At 49.5% G+C, this 24,216-nt stretch overlaps 2 protein-coding genes across 6 annotated transcripts; one reads left to right on the top strand and one right to left on the bottom strand.

The window, feature by feature from the left end:
• Nucleotides 1-217: 217 nt before the first annotated feature.
• On the bottom strand, nucleotides 218-5,901 carry LOC120816496 (uncharacterized). Its single transcript, XM_040172137.2, has 5 exons — nucleotides 4,868-5,901; nucleotides 3,646-3,741; nucleotides 3,448-3,553; nucleotides 2,891-2,993; nucleotides 218-2,355 (listed from the first exon to the last, which is right to left on the bottom strand). Exons 1-4 carry the CDS (start codon nucleotides 5,415-5,417, stop codon nucleotides 2,936-2,938), a joined length of 810 nt encoding a protein of 269 aa, XP_040028071.2. The 5' UTR covers nucleotides 5,418-5,901; the 3' UTR covers nucleotides 218-2,355; nucleotides 2,891-2,935.
• A 102-nt stretch (nucleotides 5,902-6,003) lies between these two features.
• Nucleotides 6,004-24,207, top strand: tep1 (telomerase-associated protein 1). Of its 5 annotated transcripts, none has more exons than XM_040172126.2 (56): nucleotides 6,004-6,200; nucleotides 6,777-7,276; nucleotides 7,419-7,613; nucleotides 7,757-7,906; nucleotides 8,614-8,778; nucleotides 8,872-9,009; nucleotides 9,136-9,207; nucleotides 9,368-9,492; nucleotides 9,587-9,744; nucleotides 9,825-9,934; nucleotides 10,017-10,095; nucleotides 10,311-10,506; nucleotides 10,662-10,908; nucleotides 10,989-11,135; nucleotides 11,285-11,356; nucleotides 11,480-11,601; nucleotides 11,841-11,906; nucleotides 12,390-12,533; nucleotides 12,622-12,913; nucleotides 13,170-13,291; nucleotides 13,413-13,526; nucleotides 13,680-13,797; nucleotides 14,466-14,648; nucleotides 14,918-15,105; nucleotides 15,202-15,343; nucleotides 15,589-15,768; nucleotides 15,852-15,944; nucleotides 16,038-16,173; nucleotides 16,292-16,451; nucleotides 16,558-16,691; nucleotides 16,765-16,853; nucleotides 17,012-17,126; nucleotides 17,270-17,296; nucleotides 17,386-17,608; nucleotides 17,692-17,812; nucleotides 18,113-18,237; nucleotides 18,319-18,418; nucleotides 18,541-18,696; nucleotides 19,072-19,284; nucleotides 19,385-19,441; nucleotides 19,579-19,714; nucleotides 19,905-20,156; nucleotides 20,261-20,412; nucleotides 20,577-20,684; nucleotides 20,806-20,910; nucleotides 21,000-21,129; nucleotides 21,204-21,289; nucleotides 21,380-21,506; nucleotides 21,603-21,733; nucleotides 21,845-21,966; nucleotides 22,090-22,233; nucleotides 22,381-22,480; nucleotides 22,605-22,773; nucleotides 22,904-22,986; nucleotides 23,391-23,495; nucleotides 23,782-24,207. In XM_040172126.2, the coding sequence occupies exons 2-56, from the start codon at nucleotides 6,779-6,781 to the stop codon at nucleotides 23,899-23,901; spliced, it is 7,842 nt and encodes a 2,613-aa protein (XP_040028060.2). In that variant the 5' UTR covers nucleotides 6,004-6,200; nucleotides 6,777-6,778; the 3' UTR covers nucleotides 23,902-24,207. The 5 variants fall into 5 exon arrangements, 3 of the variants coding, with proteins under 3 accessions (XP_040028060.2, XP_040028059.2, XP_077955983.1); XR_013467221.1 differs by having other exon boundaries at nucleotides 6,036-6,200; nucleotides 7,416-7,613; nucleotides 20,806-20,957; XM_040172125.2 differs by having other exon boundaries at nucleotides 6,036-6,200; nucleotides 7,416-7,613.
• The last annotated feature ends 9 nt before the right edge of the window (nucleotides 24,208-24,216 follow it).

The following is a 24,216-nucleotide window of genomic DNA, read 5'->3' as shown; positions in this document are numbered from 1 at the left end:
GCAGCCGGGATCGATTGGAGGCGGCGCGTTTTTCGCAGCGTCTGGCTGCTAAGATACGGAATACACACAAGTCAAAACTGTGTGCAGAACCTGTTTTAAATTCTCATTAAAATGACAATGAATGACTTAAGTCATTCATGTCCTGTTTCAGGTCTCACTGAAGGGGACGAAGAAGCACCAGACACTTGAAAGCACAAAACAGACGTTCACGAAAAACATCGCTCACACATATTTATTGTAAAAAATACATATAAAAACAATTTCTGAGACATACAAAAGGTCGAGCTTAGAAACAGTATATTGAACAGACAAGGACCAAGCCATTTTCTTGAAATGCATTACATATTTACAATTTAATAAATTAATTTTGATTTTTATACCAGAGTAAAAGGCAGATTGTCCATATCTCGGGGGTGCAAATGTGTCGACTCTTTGAAAAAACATCCTCTTCTAATACACCGAAAAGCACACGGCGGATGTGTGATCAGTGGCCTGCGATTCAAAACCGAGGATTCGGGGACATTTCTACAAAACACCGTCCTTGGTTCCAGTGAGCGCCGCTAATCATTGAGGTTTGGCACCACGCGGCTCAGATAGTAAGTGAAGAGAACTGTTGGAGTGTTATCTTATCTTTGATTGACAACACACACACACACACACACACACACACACACCTCCCATGCAAAGCATAAAACACCATAACTTTACACCACAGACGTCACACGATGCTCCCAAATTCAGACAGACTTTGGCATTAGTTTTCTTTACTCTCCAATACAAAAATACGTGCACACGTCTGCTCTCTAGTGGCCAGACGAGTCATAGCACCTCCGGGTGCAGAGCACCAGGGACGGGGGGGAGAAAAGGAGGCCGGGGTGAACAAACTAGCCAGAGTGTCAGAGCGCATCATCCCTAGACAAACACAACAAATACCCGCCTGCACAAGAACCCATCACGAGGCAAAGGAACACCACACGGGGAAAATAGACAAAAGAAAAGCTATTGAACAGATTTGGCCAGTGATTATTATGCATTGATACAATATCAAAAAATCCTATCCATTTATTTGTAGAGAAGGGGGCACGGGGCACGAGGCTAGTTTTGTAATAATTCATCATCAGCTGTCCATAGCCTCCAGCGTTGGGGAGAGAAGCAGATGCCACATGGTGCGAACATGCCCCAAAAATACACCCCTCAACCCGTCCGCCCCGTTGTCCCTCCTCAATCTGGCACTAGTGAAACCAGATGGCAAAACTATCGCTGGGGATCCGGCCCAAAAGTCCCCCCCCCCACGTCCCCCAGAGAGTGTTCGAGAATGAGAAGGGCCCAAGTGGGACCAAAGCAACTAAAAGCGGATTGGAACGTGACCGTGTGAGCTGTCGCCATGGCGACGCGTACCGAGGCCACGTGCAGTTAAAAACCAGCATTACAAATTAAAACTGGTGACTCGCTTGACCAGGCAGACGTCTGTGCAATTTACAGTACACACACACACACACACACACACACAACTAGCACACAACTAGCACACACACCTTATGCGAAACAAAAACAAATAAAAAAAAGAATCTGCAAAAGAGGCAAAAGTGCTCATATCGGTGCAAACACTCAGCACGTAGCAGCACATTAAACTCCAACGCCAACTGACCACCTCAAACAGAAAACAATTAGCCCACAAACTTCCCCTGAAATGTTAACCGGTAATATATATATATATATAAAAAAGAAGTCCTCTAGTAACGGCAGCCCCCCCAGTCACCAAAAAGAAGCGCTCGACCTCCGGCTGGTTCACAATAAAGCAATGTGGTTGCAGTTCATGCCTTCGGTGCGAGGGTGGTTCATTTTGGGGGATCGCCGAGGAAAGAAAACACTCATCCGATGGACGACAAGGAACAATACTCGTTCTGCAAAATACTCGATAAAACGACCAAATGCCGCTTGGAGGGAGACAAACTACACGGGAGGGGAGGCGGAGCCATAATTATGCTTTTTTTGTCCTCCTCTCCAAGTTCAAGATCTTTGTGGGATGAAAATGCATTGGGGGAAAAGGATATATCTATATCTATCGATGAATATATTCCTCAGAAACCTTCTCCACTCGTGTTCCAGAGTCTCGACCAGAGGTTAGACGGAGACGGCGCAGCTGTTTTTGTGGTAGTCCGTCGTGAAATGGTCCGGTCCGAGTTCAAAATGGACCAATCCAACGGGGGAGCGTCGCTCACTGGAGCTTCTTCTTTGGATCGCAAGCCCCTCTCCCGCCCTCGAGGATACAAGTCTGTCTGAGGAGGAAAGTGGGCTTTTGTTTGTTCAATTACACATTTTTATTGGGAATTTATTGGGTTTCAGTGAAGTCTCCTGTGAGGGCGGAAAAGGAGAGAGGACGTTAGACAAACTTGTGCATACTGGAGTGATTGTATTAATGTTTATATTAATGATTCCAACAGGCCTTTGCTGCATCGTTGAACTAAATATCACATTAGTGATACTTTCTTTAAACCGTAATTCACTGTAAATCACGTAAAATAGTTAAACAAATGTTCGTTCTACTGTTATTTAGCACATAAAAATAAAACTATTTGATTTTGATCGTTTTTCAGATTTAAGGGTGTGAATATTGGAGTGTTGTTAATATGCATCTCTCTAAAAAGACTTTGTATTATGATATTTAGTTGACAAAAAAAATCAATCGAGAATATTCTGGATTTTAATTGATAATGAAGAATTGTTAGTTGTAGCTCTCGTGTCTTATTTCACATCTGAATTTTTTTGGAAATTTGTTTACATTGGATGTAGTTTGATGAAACAGAAATGGTTGCATTTGGGATCAGCAGCAGAGAGGAAGATATTTCCTACTGAGAACTGTGTTCTTTGGTCGTACGGACTCACACACCTGAGTCGGGTTGGTCGCTGTGCAGAATACGTGTGAAGCCCCCCGTCAGTCGAAGGGATGCTCGGGGCAGCAGGGCTTCACTTTGGACCAGGAATCGATGCAGCTACAGGGAGGAGGACACACAGCAGCGTCATGATCCGCTCGCACCCCAAACGTCACAGCCTTCAAACCGTTGGGCCAACGAAACAAACTATTGAAGGCCTCACGATTTACGGCAATTTTTCATGGACCAAATAATGAATCAACTTATTGTTTTTTTTTAAATATGTTAGTCCGTGCAATATGACATTTTTTAAATTAACATTCTAAAAAATATATATATTTTTTTCTCTCCAAATCTCAGGTGCTGAACGCACGTCTCCATTTAACATGAATGATTCGCAACACAGTTTGGGTTTGCAGACAAAGGTCAATAAGGTATAATAATAATAATAATAATACTGCGTGTTTCTGTGATTAGTTGAACCCTCACTAATTTGCATAAAAATATTCTCTCCTCTTTTGTTTGCATCCGTCCGCCATTCATCTGGATGCAAATAACCAACGGACTTCTTTACCTCTTGTGGTAGACGCAGAGGCAAGGCAGCCTGGCGATGGTCTCTCCCTGTGCCAGATCCTCCAAACAGATGGAGCACTCGCCGCTGTCTTTACAGAGCACGTCCGCTGCGCACGCACACACACACACACACGCACAGGTAAACACACTGCAACCATGAGTTTTGAACACCAGGCCCCGCCTGGGATAGGATACTTACTATTGTACGGCAGCGGAGGAGACGTGAGGCAGCTCAACAGGTGATCCTCGATCCGGCCCCCCGGGAAGGACTTGGAGCAGAAAGGACAGCGGATATCTGCACGGAGAGACAACAGAGCTCGGATTAACACACGGAGACACAAACTCCCAGACGGTGTGGCCATCACGCAGATCACACCATCTAGATTACACAGGCCGACTTGGAGCACAATCGCTCATTCTCATTCCTGGAGATGGCGCGAGTGATGGGACCTCGTGTGCAGCTGACCCCAAAATAGCTTTAAACTGTATTTGACCGTACGCACCACGCGATGCGGGGGATTAAGGCTGGAGGAACGAGGCCGGGAGTGGACGGGACACTGAGCCTCGCGGCCCTCCATCCCCTCCCTCCTCCTCCTCCATCTCAACGCGCTGCGGCCAACCGCGTGACGCCGTGACCCGTTTTTCCCGGCCCTGGGAAACCAAGCAGCCCGTTGGGTTCTGATGTCACGTCGGACCACGTTTTCTCTGCGTGCCTTTTCACTTCCTGATTTAAATGCGGAGGAGGGGGGGGGGGATGTCGTCACCGGATGTTTGCAACTTGCACGCTGCGGGGGTTTGGCCGCCAACGGGCCCCTGGGACGTGACAGGGCTCGTACGTCGCCACGTCCCGTTTTACGCCGCAGCTCCGCGTTGCACAATAAGGTCTCTGATGATTTTTGCCAGTGTGCAAAGCACGGGAAAAGAGATTATCTGTTCAGGAATGTCAACCGATTTCAGGTCCAGACCGGGAAGAATGAGGGCTGCACGGGGAGGAGATGTTTGAATGCAAAATGTATAAAGTGTTGAATGAGACTAAATGTGTGCCTTTTTGTGCAAGATATAAAGTCGTTCTCAACATCTGTTCTGGTGTGATGGATTTAATTTTCTCTGATTTTGTTTACTATTGTAGCGGTTATGGCTATTAAGTTGACAATGACCATGCTTACTTGCTACTTTACCATTATATCCATATTATTATTATTTTTCTCTGACCACAGGGACCCAAACAACATCACATTTATATGCTGAGATTAGTATTAATGATTCAAACCAACGTAAAGTGAAATGTTCAAATTCCGTACAACATACAACAACCACAAACGAGACAATTATTATGGTATTTATGCAGCACAATGAATCAAAAAACTTGCACATAGAAAAGACTAAAGTACAAAACCACTGTGTGCACATGTTTGACTTACTGCCATGCCGGTTGTTAACACGGTACATGCCGATCCAAGCCTCTGACACCGGCCGCTGGTGTGTGCTGCGGACCCGGGCGGACCTTGCCCCTACGCTGCGGGCGGAAGAGTGCCGATTCCCGGGCAGCCGCTCGGAAAAAGTGCGGTGGGGCGTGCGGCCTGTCTCCTCCCCGGCGGGATGCTCCTCCGCCGCCGCAGCAGCTGCTGCCGCTGCGGGGGCCTCCGGGCTCGCGTCCTCTCCGTCCTCCTCGGGCTTCCCCTCGCTGCAGTCGTCGTCCGCGGGGGACGCGGGTCCGACGCTGGAGGGGATGCTGCGATGGTCGCCGGGGCTCCCGTCGGCGCTGGCCCCCTGCTGCCCCGGGTCCGAGTCGCTGCCCTCCTCCGATCGGCTCCGGTGGGCCTCCGCGTCCTCGAAGCTCGCCGAGAATTCGACCATGAGGCTGGTGGGCCTTGCGCAGCGGGGCCGCCGGTAGGAATCCCGCTTCGGGGCATCTTTGCCGTAGGTCGAGGGAACCGGCTCCTCCTGTAGACGACTCGCTCTGGCCCCCATCGCTGGCAAGCTAACAGGCTAACTCAGCTGGCTAGCCGAGCTGCTTCCTCAAAGCGAACCACCACAGCACAACGGGGGAGGGGGGGAGGGAGGGGGGGCAAGTTAACCTCGAAACGACCCTTAAAACTCAAGTATATTCTCAGGGGAAGTTTAAAAATCAACAGCTGCCTGGTGACCGAGCTCACAGAACACGATGTTCGTCACCGGGCGGTCCGTCTCTGGCCTCAGCTCGTTCGAACCGTCCACGTTCGTTCATTCTCTCTCTCTCTCTCTCTCTCTCTTGACGTGCGCGTCTCGCGCTGCTGCAGCGGAAACGGAGCGCGCTCGCTTCCTCCTCTGAGCCGCACTCCAACCGTTACGGTAGCGTCACTGCGTCACCCGAGCAGTTTGCAACATTAGCACAAACACACGCACACACAAACACATTTAAAAAAAGGCAACATCCAGTTTTTGGGCGTATTAATAATCAACCCATTTTACTTCCAAAAGTTATTTGACTTCGTTTTACGTTTTCAGCATGGGCACCGGTACACGCGTAGTTACGGTAATAAAGTACACAGAACACTGACCAATCAGCGCCCTCGACACAGGGGCGTCATCCGCCGCTCGGTTGAGATCATTCACAGTAAATCAGGAAGTAAACTTAAACTGAGCTGCGGAGATTGGAAATAGATGCAAGCACCTCGGCACGCCGGCAGGAGACCTCACTCACGGGGGGGGGACACTTTTGTTTGCGAGTCAAAGCCTTCGTCCGTGGGATTTAAAAGGGTTTCCTTGTTTCCGGTAGGTTCTCCTACGTTCGGCCTCGGCGTCCACAGCCAGGAAAACTCTTGAGTCATCGCAACGCCCGACGGGAACTATGAGACATCTGGACCAATGTTGACTAATGTCTCACTTGTCTTCATTCTGACTGGCGGCCTTGTTGTTAATGCAGTAGAGTATTTTTGTTCATTGTTAATATTGCACTCAATATAACGTAGCTGTTCAAACACGACAATTTAAGAATTTAGAGATTAACTAACTGGACACTTCTTGGCTTACAATTACATTTACTGTCACTCAAGGTTTCTCTTTCTAGCATTTCATCTTTAGTGTCATCTTTAACGCATTTAATTTGACTAAGTTTTGCATTCTATAGTGAAACTGGGAAAAGCCTGTCTGGGCTGATTACATCCAGACTTTGTCCACTTTTTATGGACCCTACCTACGGAGCAGCACACACCCTTCTGCAGTACAATGCTTGTTTAAACATCTACAGTATAAGAATGCTGCTGAGCGGCTTGTCCCCATGTTTGATGCCGTGCAGCTTTGTGTGCTTCTGACAGCCGTTGACACTCTGATTCATGTGTTTCTCTGCAGCGATGAGGGCGTTGTGTCTGCAGAAGGCCAACGTGGCCCAAGCAGACCAGCCGCGGGTCACGTGTGGGAGACGTTTGTCCTCCGACTATGCTCCTCTGTGTCTGGAAAACAAGCTCCTGGCTCAGAGCTCCACGTTGATGCCTCAGCCCGGCTATTCGGCGCCGGCGTCCTCTCTCCAACCCTCCCGCCTCTCGTCCACCTCGTCCTCCCTCCTCGCCGCGTCTCTCACCCCGCTGTGCCGCCCCTCTCCGCTGCTCAGCACGGAGAACCGGCTTCTGACTGACCTTTCGCCCGGCTTCTCCTTCTCCCTCGCCTCCTCTGCGTCCGTCCCAAATGACCCCCCGCTCTTTACGTCCCTGGCCGGCGGTTCCCTGCTTGAGCGCTTCGCTGGCGCCCCTCCCTTCCTCCACCACGCCGTGGGTGGGGAACAGAAGAGTCACGGCGAAGGAGATGAAGGCGGGAAGGAAGTGATGCAGTGCTCTTTTGAAGAAACCGGTGTGGTAGGTGAAATTATTTTATTATTTATTTTTGCAGTAACATAAAATCAAATGATCCATTTTTATTTAAAGTATTGGACATGATGTTTTGATGCTTCCTGTTGGTGGTATAAATGCTTTATTACAACGCCTCCTGCATCAGCAGTACTCTGAGGAAGAAGATATTTTGCCAGAAGATGAAGAGGAGGAGGAGGACGATGATGCACTGGTAGCCATGGAGTTACCTGCCCAGGAGTCGGGCAACGAGGAACTCGAACAAACTACGTTCATCAAACAAGAGGAATTCGCTGAGATTGACAGAGCAAATGAAAATATTGAGGAGGAGCTGCAAGATAAGAAGGTGGGGGGAAGTGTTTTACACTTCATATTTATGTTTTTGGTGCTGGCTTTGTTTCAGCGTTTCTCTGCACCGCCGCCACCTGATCGTTTTCCTGTGTTGCATGAACGCGCCCTTTAGTGTCTCTCTGTCCGTCCGTCCCCCAGTATCTGCTGCTGAACGCCGTGTGCTGCTCCCTCGTCAATAAGAGCACAGCACCGGGACAGAAGGACTGGGACTCGGAGAAGAGCGTTTGGACCAAGGTCATCCGCCTGTCCAGGGACATCTCTGTCCGCGACCCGCAGTTTCTCCTCAAGGTGAGTTTGCAGGTCTGTGTGTGAATCTGGAGACGTTTCTGTTTGTACGTCAAACTCGCTCTTGTGGTTAACGTTTTATCTCTACGAAGGCTTCTACTGAAAAACACCGGCAACCCTGACAAGACACGTTGAGCAAAGCTTTGTATCAAGATTTGTGAATGGACGTCTGCAGTGGAACATGCAAACACTGCACATGCATAAATACATCCCACAAATGAATTGGATTGTTAAATTAGGAGAGAACAAAGTGACCGTACAATATAATAAATAGTGAATATATGCAGACTTTATATTTTAGTTTCCATTCATTTCAGTATAAAACCGGTTACTTGTTTTGGAACTCGTTCCATGTGAGCGACCTACTTTTTTCTTTGTCTGTCAGTAATTCCCTTTAAATGTAAATATTTGTCAATATCAATTCATTGATATGCTATTTTCTTGCAGGATCAGTTTTACACCAATAATTTGTTAAGACGGAGTTTTTTTTTGTCCCCTTGACGTGTCGCATCACAGCTGCTTGGAAGGACGTCTTCTGTAATTGTTAAATTAGGCCCCACGTTACCACGGAGGGTGTTAAAAAGAATCCAGTTAGATGATTGCATTTTGACAAGTTCCCTTGTTTCCTTCCTTGTTCAGCATAAAATCCTTTAGCTGGAGTTAATCATCATCGTCATTTCATCAGTCGTTCTTTCTTTTCTACCATTCAGGTGGCGGTTTACACTCGACAGGAGCTCAACATCCGCATCACAGCAAACTTCTTGTTGGCCCTGGCCGCCAATCTGCCCTCCACCAAGCCACACGTGCGCCGATACTTCTGCGCCGCCGTTCAGCTGCCCTCGGACTGGCTGGAGGTCGTCCGGATCTACAGCGCGGTGAGTCTCGGCGGGTGCATGTGGACGCGTCGGCTCCGTCCCCGTCATGACCCCCCCCCTCCCCTCCCCCCGTGTGTGTGTGTGTGTCTGCAGTGCTTCAGTCGCTCCCTGCCGTCGTGCTTGAAGAAGGCAATGGCCGACAAGTTCAAGCAGTTCAACGAGTATCAGCTGGCCAAGTACAACACGCGCAAACACCGCTGTAAACACAGCCGCAACCGGCCGAAATCCAAGGTACCGAGGCCTCGACTCTGTTTATTTAGTTTAACGTTAAAGACGCGTGTAGATCTTTATAATACTTGCATTACACCTTGCTGATAATCTTTAAATATACTTCTGTTTCTGCACTTTGATCTCCAGAAACCGAGTGACGAGCAGATGAGAAAATGGGCGAACTTGCTCCGATCAGACGAGTCTATTCTGAAGAAGTTTGTAAGTCAGATGTTTCCACATTTTGAGTTATTTTGAATGTTTTCTTCGGTAGATTTAGAAGTGATATTTAGCTGTAGGGCTTATGTGCACAATCATTTCTGCTGTGGTGAAGTACTAACGCGGGTACCACTGGTTTGTGTGTGTGTGTCCGTGTGCGCAGTTGAAGGAAGACGGCAGCAGAGCGGTGGTGGATAAAAAGCAGAAAGAGTTCAGTATGAAGAAGATGATCGAGAAGTTTCACATTAAAGAACCGGCTGAACACGTAATGGCCATCCTGGGAAAAAAGTAAGTCCGAGGAGCGCGTCACCGGGGTTTTGCATCCCCTTTTCTCTTGTCCCGCCTGTCTCACTTGGACGTGACGTTCTTGTGTCGGCCTCAGGTATCCTGCCGACCCGAAGACGTTCACCCGCAGTGGAATAAAGGGCTCGTGGGACAGGGAGAGAGCCGGGCAGCGGATGAAGCTCAAAGAGCCGGAGACGTGGGAGCGGCTGCTCAGCCAGGAGGGCAACAAGGCCGCCACCTGGGAGAAGCTCATAGGTGCGCTCGTAGTGCCAAAGTCCCACAGCAGCCAACACACCTGCGACTATTAAAACATGAACGCTCTCTCTGCCGTGCAGACAATAAGTCTCTTCCCTTCATGGCCATGCTGAGGAACCTGAGGAACATGATCACCAAGGGCATCAGTGGGGCTCATCACAAGAAGATCCTCAGCAGGCTGACCAATAAGGTGAGATGTGACCGCTGCGTCGTCCTTCTTGGAAAGGATGTAAAACGTTGGCTGACTGTGTTTTCGTTGATGCTGCCTACAGAAAGCGGTTGTTCAGAGCCGTCAGTTTCCCACCAGATTCCTCGCTGCCTACAAAGTCATCATGGAGCTCAACGCTTTGGGTGAGACACAAGTTTCTCTTTGGTCCTTTCATGGGATTCCTTGACCATGTCCTCAGAAGGGATTTCAATGACTGGCCAGTTTCCCGTATTAAAGCCAACCACAGAATACAGATGTTGACAAACTACCACATTGTCATCGTCATCGTGCTTGAGGAAGTGTGCCTCTGAATTACGGCAACGCCGATCACACGCAGCTCTCCCCCTCTGTCCTCCAGCCCTCCAGGCGTCGAAGCAGGCGCTGCCCCCCGTTCAGGAGATCCTGAAGGGCATCCTGGGTAAGATTCCCAAGAGCAGACGCTTCAAAAGTCTGGACTGGGAGACGACTCCGAGGAGCCGGATCCGGGTGACCATGGGAGTGCCGTTTATCTATCGCCTCTACAAAGCCAAGAAGACCCAGCTCATGAATGCCAAGTATGGGGGGGGGGGGGGGGTCGACTTCGTCTCCGTTTGTTTTTAGCAACTCAGAAAGGAAGCGTGTTTTGTTTAGATCCGTTAAAAAGACGACAAAGACAATAGTCACGTGGATGTGTAGTATGTGTTGTGTAGACTGCGTCTCTGCACCCCAGTAAGCAGGAGTTCACCGTCGCCCTGCTGGACCGTTACCGCGGCGCTCTGGAGACGGCCGTGCAGCTCTCCTGTCGGTACAACGTGCCTCCGCTGCCCGGACGCACCGTCGTCGTGCTCGCCTGCGAGATGGACAGCAAGGACCCGTGTCAGAAACTGGACTTCTGCCTCCCGCCGGAACCCGGGCAGAAAAACGAGGAGGAGGAGGAGGAGAGCGGAACGAAGCCAGACGACAATCCCACTGTTTCCGTGAGGGCCTGTTTACTTGTTGTTGTTTCAACTGTGATCTTTTCTTTATGCTTTCGAATTACCGTCTTCTCTGCGCGAAGGAGGCGGTGGCTTTGCTGTCGCTGATGATTGCCAGCAGTGCAGAGGACTGTCAGCTCTGCTTGCACAGCTGGAGGAACAGCGAGGAAGTCAAGCTGGAGTCGGACGTCCTTTTGCATAACGTCAGGATCTTGCTGAAGCAAATGAAGGTCAGGGCTCTTTTCTCTCTGTGTCCCGCTTGTGTTTCACATAAGTCGACTTTTCAAAACTCTGCATGCATTTATTTGCGCTTTTATGCAGAGATGCAACTTGCTCAGAAGCGTTTCCTGCTTTAATTAATGGAACCTGTCCCACTCAGGCCTTTTCTGAGATGCCGTATGAAGCGAGGCGCTGCCATTGCCTCACCACAATGCTCAGCAGGTCCAACAAGGTTGGTCGATTTCTTCTTTTTCTATTTCTGAAAATAAAAATAGATCATATCTCATGCTCATCATGTTCAAATATAACAGGCACAAACGTGAGCATATACAATATTCTGGGATTTGCCTCTCAGGTGGACAACATCGTCGTTCTGACCGACCGGTGGCTGAGTCTTGAAATCCAGTGGGCCGTCGAAACCTACAGGACGGACGTAAACGACAAAGCCCTCGTGGTGCAAATCCACATGGAAGACGGGTAATGCTCCACTTTCCTGCCGCAACACTCTCACAGCGCTGAGAAGCTAACGTTGCGCAACGTCGCTCACTTATAACCGCCTTCTTTCAGCAGCGACGGGTTCTTTTTCATCTGCTTGTTTGCAAAAAGGAAGAACAGTTCATTCATAGCAACAAACAGAATTCAGCGGGCTTATGTTTCCTGTCAATGCTAATAATAATAATGCTCGTGAATTTATAGCTACTTCTGTTTATTTGCAGAGAGTCAGAGTTGGTGGATGACCGGAACTGTGTGAAGCTCTACGGCTTCAGTGACCAAATACTGAGGTAAAACCGCTGCTCCCCCATTTTGATCAAACGCAAAAAAGATTTAGATGGGTTGTAAAGCTCACTCCTTTGCTTCCTGGTTATGATATAATTATAATGGTAGAATATTTCACGCCATGATCCCTCTCATATCTGTTAAATATGAGGCCGGAGCCGGCAGCCAGTCGTAGGCTGGACCAGGACCAGTGTCACTGGTTCCTGGGATACTTTAAGGCCAACTTATTACCTCAAGCACTTGTTTGTTTATTCCGTACAAATAATGAAATGGGAAATAGACCAGGAAGTCACAGGTGTTAAATTGTCCTTTTTATACTCCGATTATTGTGCAGATTAAGAAGATTACAGGATAATTATTGAGCTTTGCGTGTTTTGGTTGGTGGATCCGAGCTAGGCTTCACATTTATGACCGACGTCCAACTTCCCGTCTAACTCAAGACGAGGACGAGAACAACGGTTAACGTTTGTCTTTGACTTTGGGACCAGGTTTGTGGCCGAGCGAGGGTCCTCCAGGCTGCTGGACCACGTGGAACATTTAGACAAAGTCTACAACATCCCGCCACCCGAGGGGGCTCGAGCCCCCGAGACCACAAATTGTGTCGCTCCGATACCAGCCAGCCCCAAACTGAGGTCATCTTTGCTCTGCTCCACGTTGAAGAGACCAGGAGACGCCTCCTCTCCCTCTCACGCGCTCACCGGCTCCTCCCTCCGTCCTCAGGTGGCGCAGCGTGCGAGTGTTCGTCTCCTCCACCTTCAGAGACATGCACGCCGAGCGCGACGTCCTGGTGCGCGCCGTGTTCCCGGAGCTGCGGCGTCGCGCCGCCTCCCGCCGCCTCCACCTGCAGGAGGTGGAGCTGCGTTGGGGCGTGACGGAGGAGGAGTCGGGGCGGGCCGCCGAGCTGTGCCTGTCGGAGGTGTGTCGCAGCCAGATGTTGGTGGGGATCCTGGGGGAGAGGTACGGCCTGGTGCCTCCCCGACCGCTCCTCCCGGACCTGCCGCAGCACAGCTGGGTGAGACTTAAAGTTAAATTAATTTAATTAAATTAAAATGAATTTAATTGCATTAGCATTTTACTTTATTTTATTACTTGTGCACTGCTGTCTTGTTGTCTTATTGTTACACTGTCTGCTGTCACGCACCAACCGCCAAGACAAATTCCTTGTATGTTTGACATATTTTGGCAATAAATGTTTCCTCATTCCTGAAATGAGAAAGGTGATTCTCTAAAATATTAGGATAAATAATCCTTTGTTTCTCCGCGTGCAGCTGGCGTCGGCCCCAGCGGGCCTCTCCATCACAGAGATGGAGATCCGTCAGTTCCAGGCTCTTTACCCCGACGCGGCACAACAGCGGATGTTCTGCTACTTCAGAGATCCGAACATCACCAAGTAACCGACGCGCTCGTCTGAGCAGCCACTTTGTTCTGCTGAAGTTGAACAAATGAGTCGCGGGTTGTAGATTTTTTTTTTGTTAGACGTGCGTCTCCGTTCACTTCCCTCTGTTTCTCAGCGCCGTTCCGGTGGCTTGGAGATCTGACTTTGCCCCTGAATCGAAGGAGGCGGAGTCTAAAATGGCGTCACTGAAGAGAAGGATCCGGGCCAGTGACGTCAAGGTCACGGAGAAGTGAGTCATCTCTGTTGCATCTACAGCACCTTTACAATTGTTCTCCTTTAAGACTTTTATTTTGAAAGCGGCCTCAAAGTGCAATGTTTATTGGAAAATTTGGAATATTTTATTCTGAAACGAATCCACCATTTGTGTATTTTCCTGTCACAGTTACTGTTGTGAGTGGGGCGGCGCTGTGGAGGGGAAATCGTATCTGAAACATCTGGAGGTCTTTGGCGAAGCCGTGCTGGAAGACCTGTGGGCGGCCGTGGAAACGCTGTTTGTGGAAGTCAGTCATTTTCATTTCTTTACAAACTCTTTCTTAACCAAACTTGTTTTGAATGTTTTATTGTGATGCATCATTGAGATAAATTAATTTTTAATAAATTGATTATTTTCCATGTAAACAAACATAATGGCTAAAGACGCAGGAAAAAGAAAAGAAAATCCATAAATAAAATAATAATAAACTCACTAACCAAACTTAGCTATGTGAAACCATTGGTAGAATAAGTATTTTAGGTACTTGTAAAGGTGTGTGTCTGTATATATATATATATATATAAACGTATGATCAACAAACAATACTTAGTATTTGTTATGCTTAATAGTTCTTGTCACTGTTGTATTTTTCTGTTATTGGCTCATTATCAATGTTTAAAATTAAATAAATAAAGATAGGTAGGTAGTTTAATTTTTAAGTTTGAGAAAAAGCTACTTATAACGGCTTCATATACTGTTGGATATAATCCATGCTATTACAATGCATATTTTTTAAACTGCACTATATATTTGGTATTTTAAATTACTAATTTATTGAGTAAATGAGTAAATGTTCTCTGTTGTTTTCCTTTGCAGCATTAAACTACTAAAGAAAAAGTATTTGACTTTTTCCGTTTGGACAAAATGAAAAGCACTAAATAGCAATCAAACACCTCCTTGTTCTCTGCGTCCCAGGAGGAGGACGAGGCATCGTCCGACGCGACGGAGCAGGAGGTCCACCAGGAGGCGCTGCGGAGGCAGTTCTCCAGCCGGGCGAAGCTGCTGTCCGGGGCCGTGGAGGTAGCGGAGCAGGCCCGGAGCAAAGGGGGGCTGATGGTGGTGGAGGCCGGACCCGGGGAGGGAAAAACCGTCTTCATGGTACATTTTCATCCCTCAGAGTACTTTTACTATTACCTGTAAGATGTAGTGACTTGGATGGATTTGGATGTGAAATGCCCTGATATGCTTTCTGGATTCATTAATCATCTGCTCGTCCTATAAAATGTCAATTACATTTTTTTCTTATTTTTCTTGAGAAGAGTAAGCATTTAATCCCAAAACCTGCCTTTTAAGGTACGATGTAATGCAGGACTGTAACAGGTTGTGAATCCTCGAAAACGCATGTCTCTCTCTCTCTCTCCACTCAGGCCGCTCTAGCAGACGGCCTCAGGAATGGAGTCAAGTCCAGGACAAACCTCGCCTGTGACATCATCGCCTACTCCACAGCTGCCAGCCAATCGGCACGCTCGGTGGAAAACCTGCTGCGATTCCTCGTTCGCCGGTTGAGAAGGATGAACGACACCAAGGAGGCGTCGCCTCTTCCCCGCTCTTACAAGTAGCTGGATTTTCAAGCATCCTTTGAAAGAACTTGCAGCATGTTTCACGATTCACCAACAGCGTTTCCCTCCAATTTGACTGCTTTTAATTGCAGAGATCTGCTGTTAGAATTTCACTCCTTCTTGAGTGGCGTAAAGAGGGAAAAGGCTGTGGTGCTGCTCATTGATGGAGTGGATCTCCTGCAAGACGGCCGAGGTCAGCTCAACTCTGATTGGATACCACAGCAGCTTCCACAGGTCAGTTACACGCACAGAAAAATGCCTGAAACGGAATCGCGTTTCTTTATCTTCTCTTTATCTTTGACCCGCTTTATTGTCATTGTTCCGAACTGTTCAGTTAAAGTACATTCAAATTAAATGTTATTTTCCGTGCAAAAGCAAAGGATTCTGATTCACGGTTTTGGATGTCGAACAAAAACTGATCTATGGAACTACATTTTTAGGGGTTTCAGATTCTCTGTTTTTTTTTTTTTTCTTGTCAGGGAGTTTGTTTGGTATTGAGCATCACAAGCAAAGCGCCACTGTTACAAACGCTGGCCGAGAAAAGAGGCGCCGTCCTGTTGGCGCTGGGGCCGCTTACCGTGCTGGACCGGAAGGAGATGGTTAAGAAGGAACTGGACTCCTTCGGGAAGAAACTCAGCGACTCCGCATTCAACAACCAGGTTCCTCTCGTGTGCACTTGATCATTTACCCCAAGCTGTCTCAATCCAACGCTGGTCTCAACTGAAACATGTGCCGCGTGCAGCTCCAGACGCTGGTGATGAAGAAGGGAGCAGCGAGTCCTCTCTACCTGCGCCTGGCCTGCGAGGACCTGAGGAACTTTGCCTCCTTTGACAAGGTTTAAACGCGCTTTAGTCGCGACGCGCGCGCACGTTGCCGTTGCTTTCTTCCCCCGCTGGGTGCTCACGGCCCCGTTCCTCCGTGTCTGCAGTTGAAGGAGAGCCTGCAGGACTTGCCTCAGTCTCTGAGCCAGTTGGTGCACCGCAGCCTGGCCCGACTGTGCACGCGGTTCCGAGGCGAGCGGGGGCTCCGCTGGGCCCTGGCCGCTCTCGCCGTCAGCTCCACCGGTACCGCCACTCCAAGTCTTAATCGTTTTTCTGTACTTGCATGGAACACTACAGGCGGGGCAAATCGGTAGCGGGTCGTTTACTGTCTCGACCCGTTTCTCGTCCTCTCCATCGACAGGGCTGAGGGAGAGAGACTTGTACTCTGTGCTGAACACCTGCAGCGACTTGTCCTCGCGGGACGGACGGCTCGCCTGGCAGGACGTGCTGCGTCTGTCCAGGAAGCCCGAGGGGCGACTGCCCATGGCCACCTTCACCCGCATAGCGCAGAGTCTACAAAGGCACATGGGTTACGCCGATTGGGGGGGGGCTTTTACATTTCCTCCACGTTAGAGGACGAAGCGCACGAGGTGCGAGTTAAAAAACCTTCTCGGTTCTCATCCGCAGCCTGATCGGTCCGTCGCAGTGCCGCGACACCGACGACCTGCTGGCTCTAACCAATCCGGAGGTGAGGAGGGCCTTCGAGGACTTCCTCCTCCCAACAGAGAGTGACCGGACCAGAGCTCACCTCGTGCTGGCAGGTAAAGCCCGCGCGGCCTGTTGTTAACGCAGCGCGGGTGTCAAATCCGCGTCACTCACCGGCTCTTTCCGCAGCTCACATGTGGGCGCTGGCCGACCCGCAGGGCACGGACACCTTCCTCCTCTGCGAGGCCAACTCCGTCATGCAGCTGCCCGCGAACCTGGTGAGTCATATTCCATCACTCCAGAAGCACCTTGTTCTCACTTGATCTATTCCTACCCGACCTTATTTTCTCATTGCTCCTCAGTTTAAATAATAATTGGTTTGTCTAACTGGTTTCTCGTGATAAATGCGCTGCCTTTTCCATTTGGCTTTGGTCAGAATCGAAGCGGCCAGGTGGAGGCGCTGCACTCTCTGCTCTCCAGCTACTACTTCCTGTACGCAAACGTGCGCCACGGGCTCCTGCACCACCTCCGGGAGGCCTACAGCCTGTGTGGTGAGCGTGCATTCGGCTGCTTGTTCGACGGTCGTCACTTTGTCGTGCGTGAAAATGAATTTGGGATCGTGAACAAGGTCGTGTTCACTCCTGTCTGAACAAAAGAAAATCCTAATGTTGGTGAAATTCTGCCTCTCGTGTAGATGGCGAGAATACGTCCGCGGCCTCACGTAAGCGCTCAAGAACACACTGCTCCCACAAACCGCCGCCCAGTGTGTTTCTGTTCCTCCTTTAGGAGCTTCTCTCCCTGTGCTCCCAGTTGGCTTCCAGGATCGTCTAGAAGACTGCCGGCGCTTCCTGCGGCGACACGCCCCCCTCCTCTCCTCGTGGCCGGCTCTGTTCCTGCAGCAGGCCCTCAACGAGCCCCCAGAGACCGCTGCTCACATCTGGGCGCGAGGCCTGACGGGCCGCGGGGGGCCGCGGGTCGTCGAGTGGCTGAACAACGACGGCGGCGGCGCCGGCGGGATTCTCCAGGAGACCAAGTGAGAGGGTCTTAAGTTTGTCTCTCTGAACGTTTGATGCCATGTCGAACGAGGCTTTGACGGGGGCGTGTGTCCCGGCGCAGTGAGCTCGTGTCGACTTTCTCTTCCGTTCCGACCTGCTTGGTCGGGAGCTCGGATGGAGAGCTCATGGTGGTCGGCACCGGGCGGGGGATGCTGCACCTCATCAGCACTCGGACCGGACACGTAAGTTCTTCACTCGCAGCTCAATGCACGTCAAATATGATGTTTTCACTTTAAAATCCGTGCATTTTAGCCGCATTTCTTCTACTGATTGTTGACACTAAATCTAGCTGGTTTGAATTGGGTTTCACAGCCCGCGGTTCAAGGTTTAATGTATGACGTTGAAAAGAATTCTGCAGAAGTTGAAATATGTTTTCTCCAGAAATGATTTGTTGGAAGAAAAAAAAGAGGTTGTTCAATTGTCGAGCGCATTGAGATGAAAAAGCACAACAAAAAATGTCTGAAATGAACTCCTACAAACAGGAAGTGAAGTCGTTGGTGAGCAGCTGTGACGGCATCTCGAGCTGCGTCCTCCTGAAGGACGGACGTCTTGCCACCACCTCCTTCGATGGACGGATAGAGATCTGGGACATCGCCAATGGCTGCCGGTGGGAGGACGGTTCGATCCCCTGATATCATTTGATGAAGCTACCGACGTTTGAATGAACCCGTGTTCCTCGTCCTCGCAGGACCGCTCTCATCCAGGGACACGCTAACGTGATAACAGGAAGTGACCTCACCGCAGACAGGAAGCACCTGGTCACTGTATCTCTGGACTTCATGTTAAAGGTCAGTTTCAAAGAAAGGAGGACTGTAAAACCACCGTGTTGCGGTTAAAAGCGAAATACATTTAATAGAACCACACACCTGTAAGTTCTCCGTCTACGTTGTGCTGCTTTTGTCCTTCACAGGTTTGGTCCTCTGCTAAAGGCCACGAGGTGGCGGCCCTGCCCAGCTCCAGCCCTTTGAACTGCGTGACCTTTGACCCCGAGGGTCACCTGCTGGCTGCTGGTTGCTGGAATGGGAACGTGATCGTGTGGAACTGGCTGCAGAACAGAACTCTTGCGGTGAGTTATGAAGCCGGATGATAAGGGGAGTTTAAGCCACCTCTTCAAATGTGATGCCGTTTAAAAAGATGATTTATAAACAGCATTAGACAACGTAGAGACGCTTTTATAGGTGTATAAAACGTATAAAAATAAAAGTGTCTCTAGATGGAGAAATGTACAATATTATAATGACTCAACTGACCAACAGCCTTTTTTAAGAAACGTCAACATGACATCATTTTATAAGAAAGAAACCATCCAAATATATTTAGCTTGTCTCAATCATAGAGCCTGTAACTTCCGGCCGATTTATTGAGTTGCAATGTGGGTCATTTTTTGTCGACAATTTGAACGCGCGTGATGCTGAATGAGTTGCGTTTTTTGTTCCCTCAGTCGCTGACGGGCCACCGGCGCTCGGTGCGCAGCGTCTCCTTCTCCCCGTCCTCCTCCATGCTGTGCTCCGGCTCCATCTCCGGGGAGGTGAGGCTGTGGTCGGTGCCCAGCTCCACCTGCGTGGGGTGTTTCCAGGCTCACCGCGGAGCCGCCGAGGCCCTCGCCTTCCTGGACGGAGGCAGCACGCTGCTCAGCGCCGGCTCCGACCACCTGGTGAGGAGTAACTGCTTCATGTTGAGAGGACAAGAACGTAGGATCGTTGTTGTCGTTGTCGAAACGCTCCGTTTTGTGTTTTTGCTCTCGTGTAAAACAGCTGCAGCTCTGGTCGGGAGGACTCGGGCGTTCGGTCGCCGCATTGAAAAGTGATGACGTAAGCGCCTTGTCTATCTTGCGTTGACTTCCCGCCGTGTGCGTGCGTGCGTGTGTGTGCGTTAACCGCTTGAGAGGGATTGAAAAAACAACGGCTGGCGTTCAGAGAAGTAAAGCTTCCCTCGTGTGGTTTCTCAGGGCGATCCGCAGCCTCCGCTGAAGAAGCTGAAGTCGGCGACGTCCGAGCCGGCCGCCCTGTGCGTCGCTGTGAATGGAGACTGTGCCGCCGTCGGATACCACGGGGACGGCATCAAGCTCTTCAGCCTCGACTCAGGTGTGTTTATGTCATAATTCACATTCAATCGCCGGACGACACCAATACGACGTCGTTGGATATCAAATATTAAACATGAACAAAACTTAATTTAGAATTTGCTAATGAGATTAAGCTGAATTCTATTTCTTGCTCGAATGTCGCACAAAATGAAGCGAGCGGACGATACTGTTTGGAATTGTCCTCTCAGGGAAGAAGACGTGGGACTCGGGGGGCCTGGACGTGTCCACCCTGAGCCTGCTGTGGGTCGCGCGGGACGCCGAGCACAGCCAACCGGAGCTGCTGTTGTCCGCGGGAAGCGACAAGCGCGTGAGGGTCTGGAGGAGAGCGGACGAGGACGCGGGGCTGCTGGCGGGGCTGGAAGAGTGGGGGACGTTCAACGTGCAGCCGGGCGCCGTCCAGGCCATGGCACAGAACGCCACGTACCTGGCCACAGCTTCAGGTGAGCGTCCCTAACGTCCGTTTTTTTTTAAAGGGACAAGCGTCGGATTGAACCGGTCTCCTCGTAACCGTTGGCTCCCCTTCTGTTCTGCCCTGTTGAGTCAGATGAGTCCTCCATTGTCCTGTGCTCGTTGCGTGATCTGGCCCTCGGCCCCTCGCTCCAGCCTCACGCGCTGCTGAGCGGCCACAGTGGAGCGGTCACCTGTCTGGCCTTCAGCCCCGACGGTGGACAGCTGCTCTCCGGTGGAAAAGACAAGGTGCGTCGCTTATTGTGCGCGGTGAAAGTTTTGTAGGAATGATGTATTCAGACTAGGTTCCCTCGACAAAGACAATCACACAAATAACACTCGAGTAAAGGTGATTTTTTTTTTTAATATCTTTTTGAGACAAAAACAAAGTATCGTGGTCTTTGTGTTTTCAGGCCCTGCTGGTGTGGGACGTCAGCTCCTCCCCTGCCGTTCTCTCCAAGTCGCTCCTTCACTGCCACAAAGACTGGATCACCAGCTGCGCTTGGACTCCAGACTGCGCGGTAAATCCTCACCACACGAGTGTCGCCGACCTGAGCCGGTTGAGCCGTCACCCCCGATGTCCACAGCACCTGTGGAGTTCGCGCAAACGTGTCTTCCGTCTGCCTCCCTCGTCTGTCACAGATTAGCTCCTCGAGCGACGGGGCGCTTTGTTCGTGGGATCTGCAGGCGGGCCGCTGCCTCCGAGAAATAAACCTGAGGGATCCGCTCGCGTCCATCTGCTGCCTCGTGAGCAAATGTCCCACATTCATCCGTCGGAGACGATGCGTATAAATGTGAGGTATGTTTTCGTGAGCCGGTGTGTTTTCCGTGTGCAGGGCGGCTATGTGGTGGCCGGCGGAGCCGGGGGGACGCTCCATGTTTGGAACTGGGAGACAAACGTAGAAATCTGCCACGTCGCTGCACACGAGCAGAGTATTCACCACTGCTCGCTCCTGCCACGTGCAGGTAAACTCTCACGCTCGCTGCCTCCTGCTGTCAGGTTAGCCAGCGATCACTTCAACTTCTTTTTGCTTTTTAAGACCAGGGCAAAAAAGTCAAGCCAGAGGAAATTACTGTGTTCACTGCTTCTGAGGACGGCAGCGTGCAGCTCTGGAAACCACTGCAGGTCTGTCATCACATCCACCCGATTTAGTCTTAATAATAAAGTACTAATGGCTCCATAACAGAACACACTCTCTGTATCTTCGCCCTGCAGGTGGAGCACTTTGGCACCTTGCAGGGTCACAGCGGTGCAATATGTGGAGTCGTTCTCGCGGAAGGACTCCCGGAGTTCCTCTCGGTTTCCGAAGATCGCTCTTTGCGACGCTGGAAACGCACAACAGGTGCGACTCTCCCCTCGCCGCGCGTGGCGTTTTTTTACTTTTTTTGTGCGGTTGTGAGGACTGACCCGGTTCGCCTGCGTCTCCTGTTCCACTCAGAGAGGCCTGGCGGTCTGCGAGGGCCGGTCGCTGCGCTGTGCTTCTCTCGGGGAGGCGATCTGCTCCTCGCTGGTTACGAGTCCGGTCTGCTGGAGGTGTGGCGCCGCGGCGCCGCGGTCGGCCGGAAGCAGGTGAGGAACCCGCGCAAAGCCAGCTGGACACGTTTGTGTGTGTGTGTGTGTGTTCTCGTGGCTTTGTCGCTCACGCGCAGTGTGTGTGTGTGTCTTTTTCGTGTGCGCCAGGTGTCGGACGGCACCCTCACAGCCATCTGCTCGATGCCCGGCGAGCGCTTCGCCGTCAGCTACGAGAAGCTCGCCGTGGACGTGTGGAAGGTGGTGTGGGATGGACAACGCCGCCTCGCCAGGTAAAGAGTTGCCGGGACTTTCTGCGTCTTTAGTTTCCTGCCTTTCCACTAGAGACCCGGGGGGGGGACAAAAGATTGGACAGATGTTTATAGCAGCAGTAACCGCGTTTGCTTCGCTCGCAGCCTGGTGAAGGTGAGCACGTACGCGGTGGAAGCCCCCGTGATCCGCCTCAACTACTGCTCCGTCCTGATGGGCGTCTCCGACACCGGGACCATATTTGATGTCACAAAAGACTCCGCCTCATACGGGAGTTACAGCGTCCTGAAGTAATGCTACATCATGTGCTAAAATCTTTTCTTTTCTTAAAATGCTTATTCTAAATATTACAGAACCAAAGCTTATAAATACAATGGTTTGGTTTTTTTAAGTTAGTTTTTTAGTTAAACTATTTCTGTGTGTGTTTTATAATGCAGCTGGAATCAACAATGCCGTATTTTGGGGACGACCCAGAACGACGAGAGAAGCATGTGGCTGCTGGCACACGCAGAAGGACAAATCAGAATTGGTTTCATTGTGAGTGTTTCCAAACTCGTCTCTAAATTAAACAAAGAATATTCCAAGAATGCATCAATTTTCATGGGAACCTGCAGTTTAGTTTGCAACATATTTCATTAATATGTCATATTTCATTCCTCAGTTTGCTATGGGCCCTAAAATTGGTTTCCAGAGCGCTTTCGGCTCAATTAACCTAGAGATTGAGGAGGAGGAGGAGGAGGAGGAAGAGGAGGCGGGGAAGGTGGAGGTGGAGGCGGGGACTGCAGAGGAGGAGAAAGGTAGTCTGCCAACAGCTGGATCGGTGGACAAAGGTACAGACATCTGTTTCCACTGCATCTGTTCCTACAGCCACTGGCGACATACTTCCGCTCCTGCAGACGGCAGCTTATTTGCGTCTTGCGTTTATTGTGTGGCGATCCGACGTGTTTTGCGCTCTTTCAGAATTTGTCGTGTGTGGGGACGCGAATGGCAACATGTGGTTCAACGAGCCTCCAGATGTTTGCTCGTGGAGCAGCAGAAAACCCGTAAGAGATGAGAGACTCTGATACGCAACATCTTTATACACTTTAGACAAATTATTGCAACTTGTTTGATCATTCAATAAGTTGATAAAAAGTCACAAAACGTTCAATAACCGGAAAGATTTTAATTTACAATGAAAGACAAATGGAGAACTGCTTCACATCCTTAGATTTAAGAAGCCGGAACTACCAAATATGGCATTTTTGAATAAATAAATAATTAGATGATTTGTCAGAATTGTTGTTGATAAATCAATATTTAAAAAGAGAAGATTAAACACAACTTTTAACTTTAAACATTCCTTCATTTAAAGCTGGTGCTCTGTGTTTTGGCTAAACATCAGAAATAACTGAGCGTTGCTTCACTGTTTTTGATGATGATGATGATGATGATGTTTCGTCTCCAGGCTCACAGCGACCGGATCAGTGTGCTGAAACTGACCGAGCGGCTCATCATCTCCGCGTCCCACGACGGCACGGTGAAGCTGTGGGACAGAAACACCAAGAAGCAGGTAAAGTCTCGCAGGAACTGTGACGTTTTGGGAAATGCGCTTATTTGCTCTTGAGGCTGGCTGTCGCTCACTTTTTTTTTTTTTCCACGTCTTTGTGCTAAGCTAAGCTAACCATCTGGCTCCGGCGTTATATTTTAATAGAGAGATGTGAGAATGGTTCCGTTCGTCTCGTCAAACTCGGGGATAGAAAGCCGATTAGCTTCAAACTTCTTCCGCCGCATTCATTTTCAGATCATTTCAAATGGTCTTACTTTGCGTTCTGTCCTCTCTCTTTCTCCTCTTCCAGGTCGGTATGTTTGCGTGTGGAGGTCCTGTGTTGCACTTGGAGGTGAACCCTGTTAACCCCAATGAACTGGTTTGTGGTGACGGGCAGGGAAAGATCTACTTTCTCTCCTGGAAAGAATAATCCTCAAGTTGTTGGACACTAAATAAAAATTCAAAAAGATTGATGGTAATTCTTTGCTTGCTTTCTATCTCAATAAATGTAAAAATGCAGCAAATTCTCTGTATGTTTAAAAATTGAAAGTAAAATATTTATCAGGGATAAATATAGATTAGGTTTACATGTGCCTTTTAATTTATATAGCGACAAAAGTTTATGAATATAGAGTTTAGGTTTTGTATGAGCTGAATTAAGTTGTGTTTTTTCTTTCAATGGAAAATGAGGGAACTATAAATTTTTATTTGACAATAAATATATTGTTTGAATCTGCTCTTTGGC

This window comes from Gasterosteus aculeatus, chromosome 3 (assembly GCF_964276395.1).
Source record: "Gasterosteus aculeatus chromosome 3, fGasAcu3.hap1.1, whole genome shotgun sequence".
NCBI classification, from domain to species: domain Eukaryota; kingdom Metazoa; phylum Chordata; class Actinopteri; order Perciformes; family Gasterosteidae; genus Gasterosteus; species Gasterosteus aculeatus.
The sequence above is the reverse complement of the archived record's forward strand: the minus strand, read 5'-3'. Positions and strand labels throughout refer to the sequence as shown.

Bases quoted from the DNA above. Each gene is read 5' to 3' on its own strand.
- tep1 (XM_040172125.2), top strand. From the start codon at position 6,779: ATGAGGGCGTTGTGTCTGCAGAAGGCCAACGTGGCCCAAGCAGACCAG. The intron at 16,854-17,011 runs GTGAGTCATATT...GGCTTTGGTCAG, and splicing joins TGCAGCTGCCCGCGAACCTG to AATCGAAGCGGCCAGGTGGA. The intron at 18,238-18,318 runs GTGGGAGGACGG...TCGTCCTCGCAG, and splicing joins GACATCGCCAATGGCTGCCG to GACCGCTCTCATCCAGGGAC.
- LOC120816496 (XM_040172137.2), bottom strand. From the start codon at position 5,417: ATGGGGGCCAGAGCGAGTCGTCTACAGGAGGAGCCGGTTCCCTCGACC. The intron at 3,742-4,867 runs GTAAGTCAAACA...CTCTCCGTGCAG, and splicing joins TGTTAACAACCGGCATGGCA to ATATCCGCTGTCCTTTCTGC. The intron at 2,994-3,447 runs GTAAAGAAGTCC...TCCTCCCTGTAG, and splicing joins CTCTGCGTCTACCACAAGAG to CTGCATCGATTCCTGGTCCA.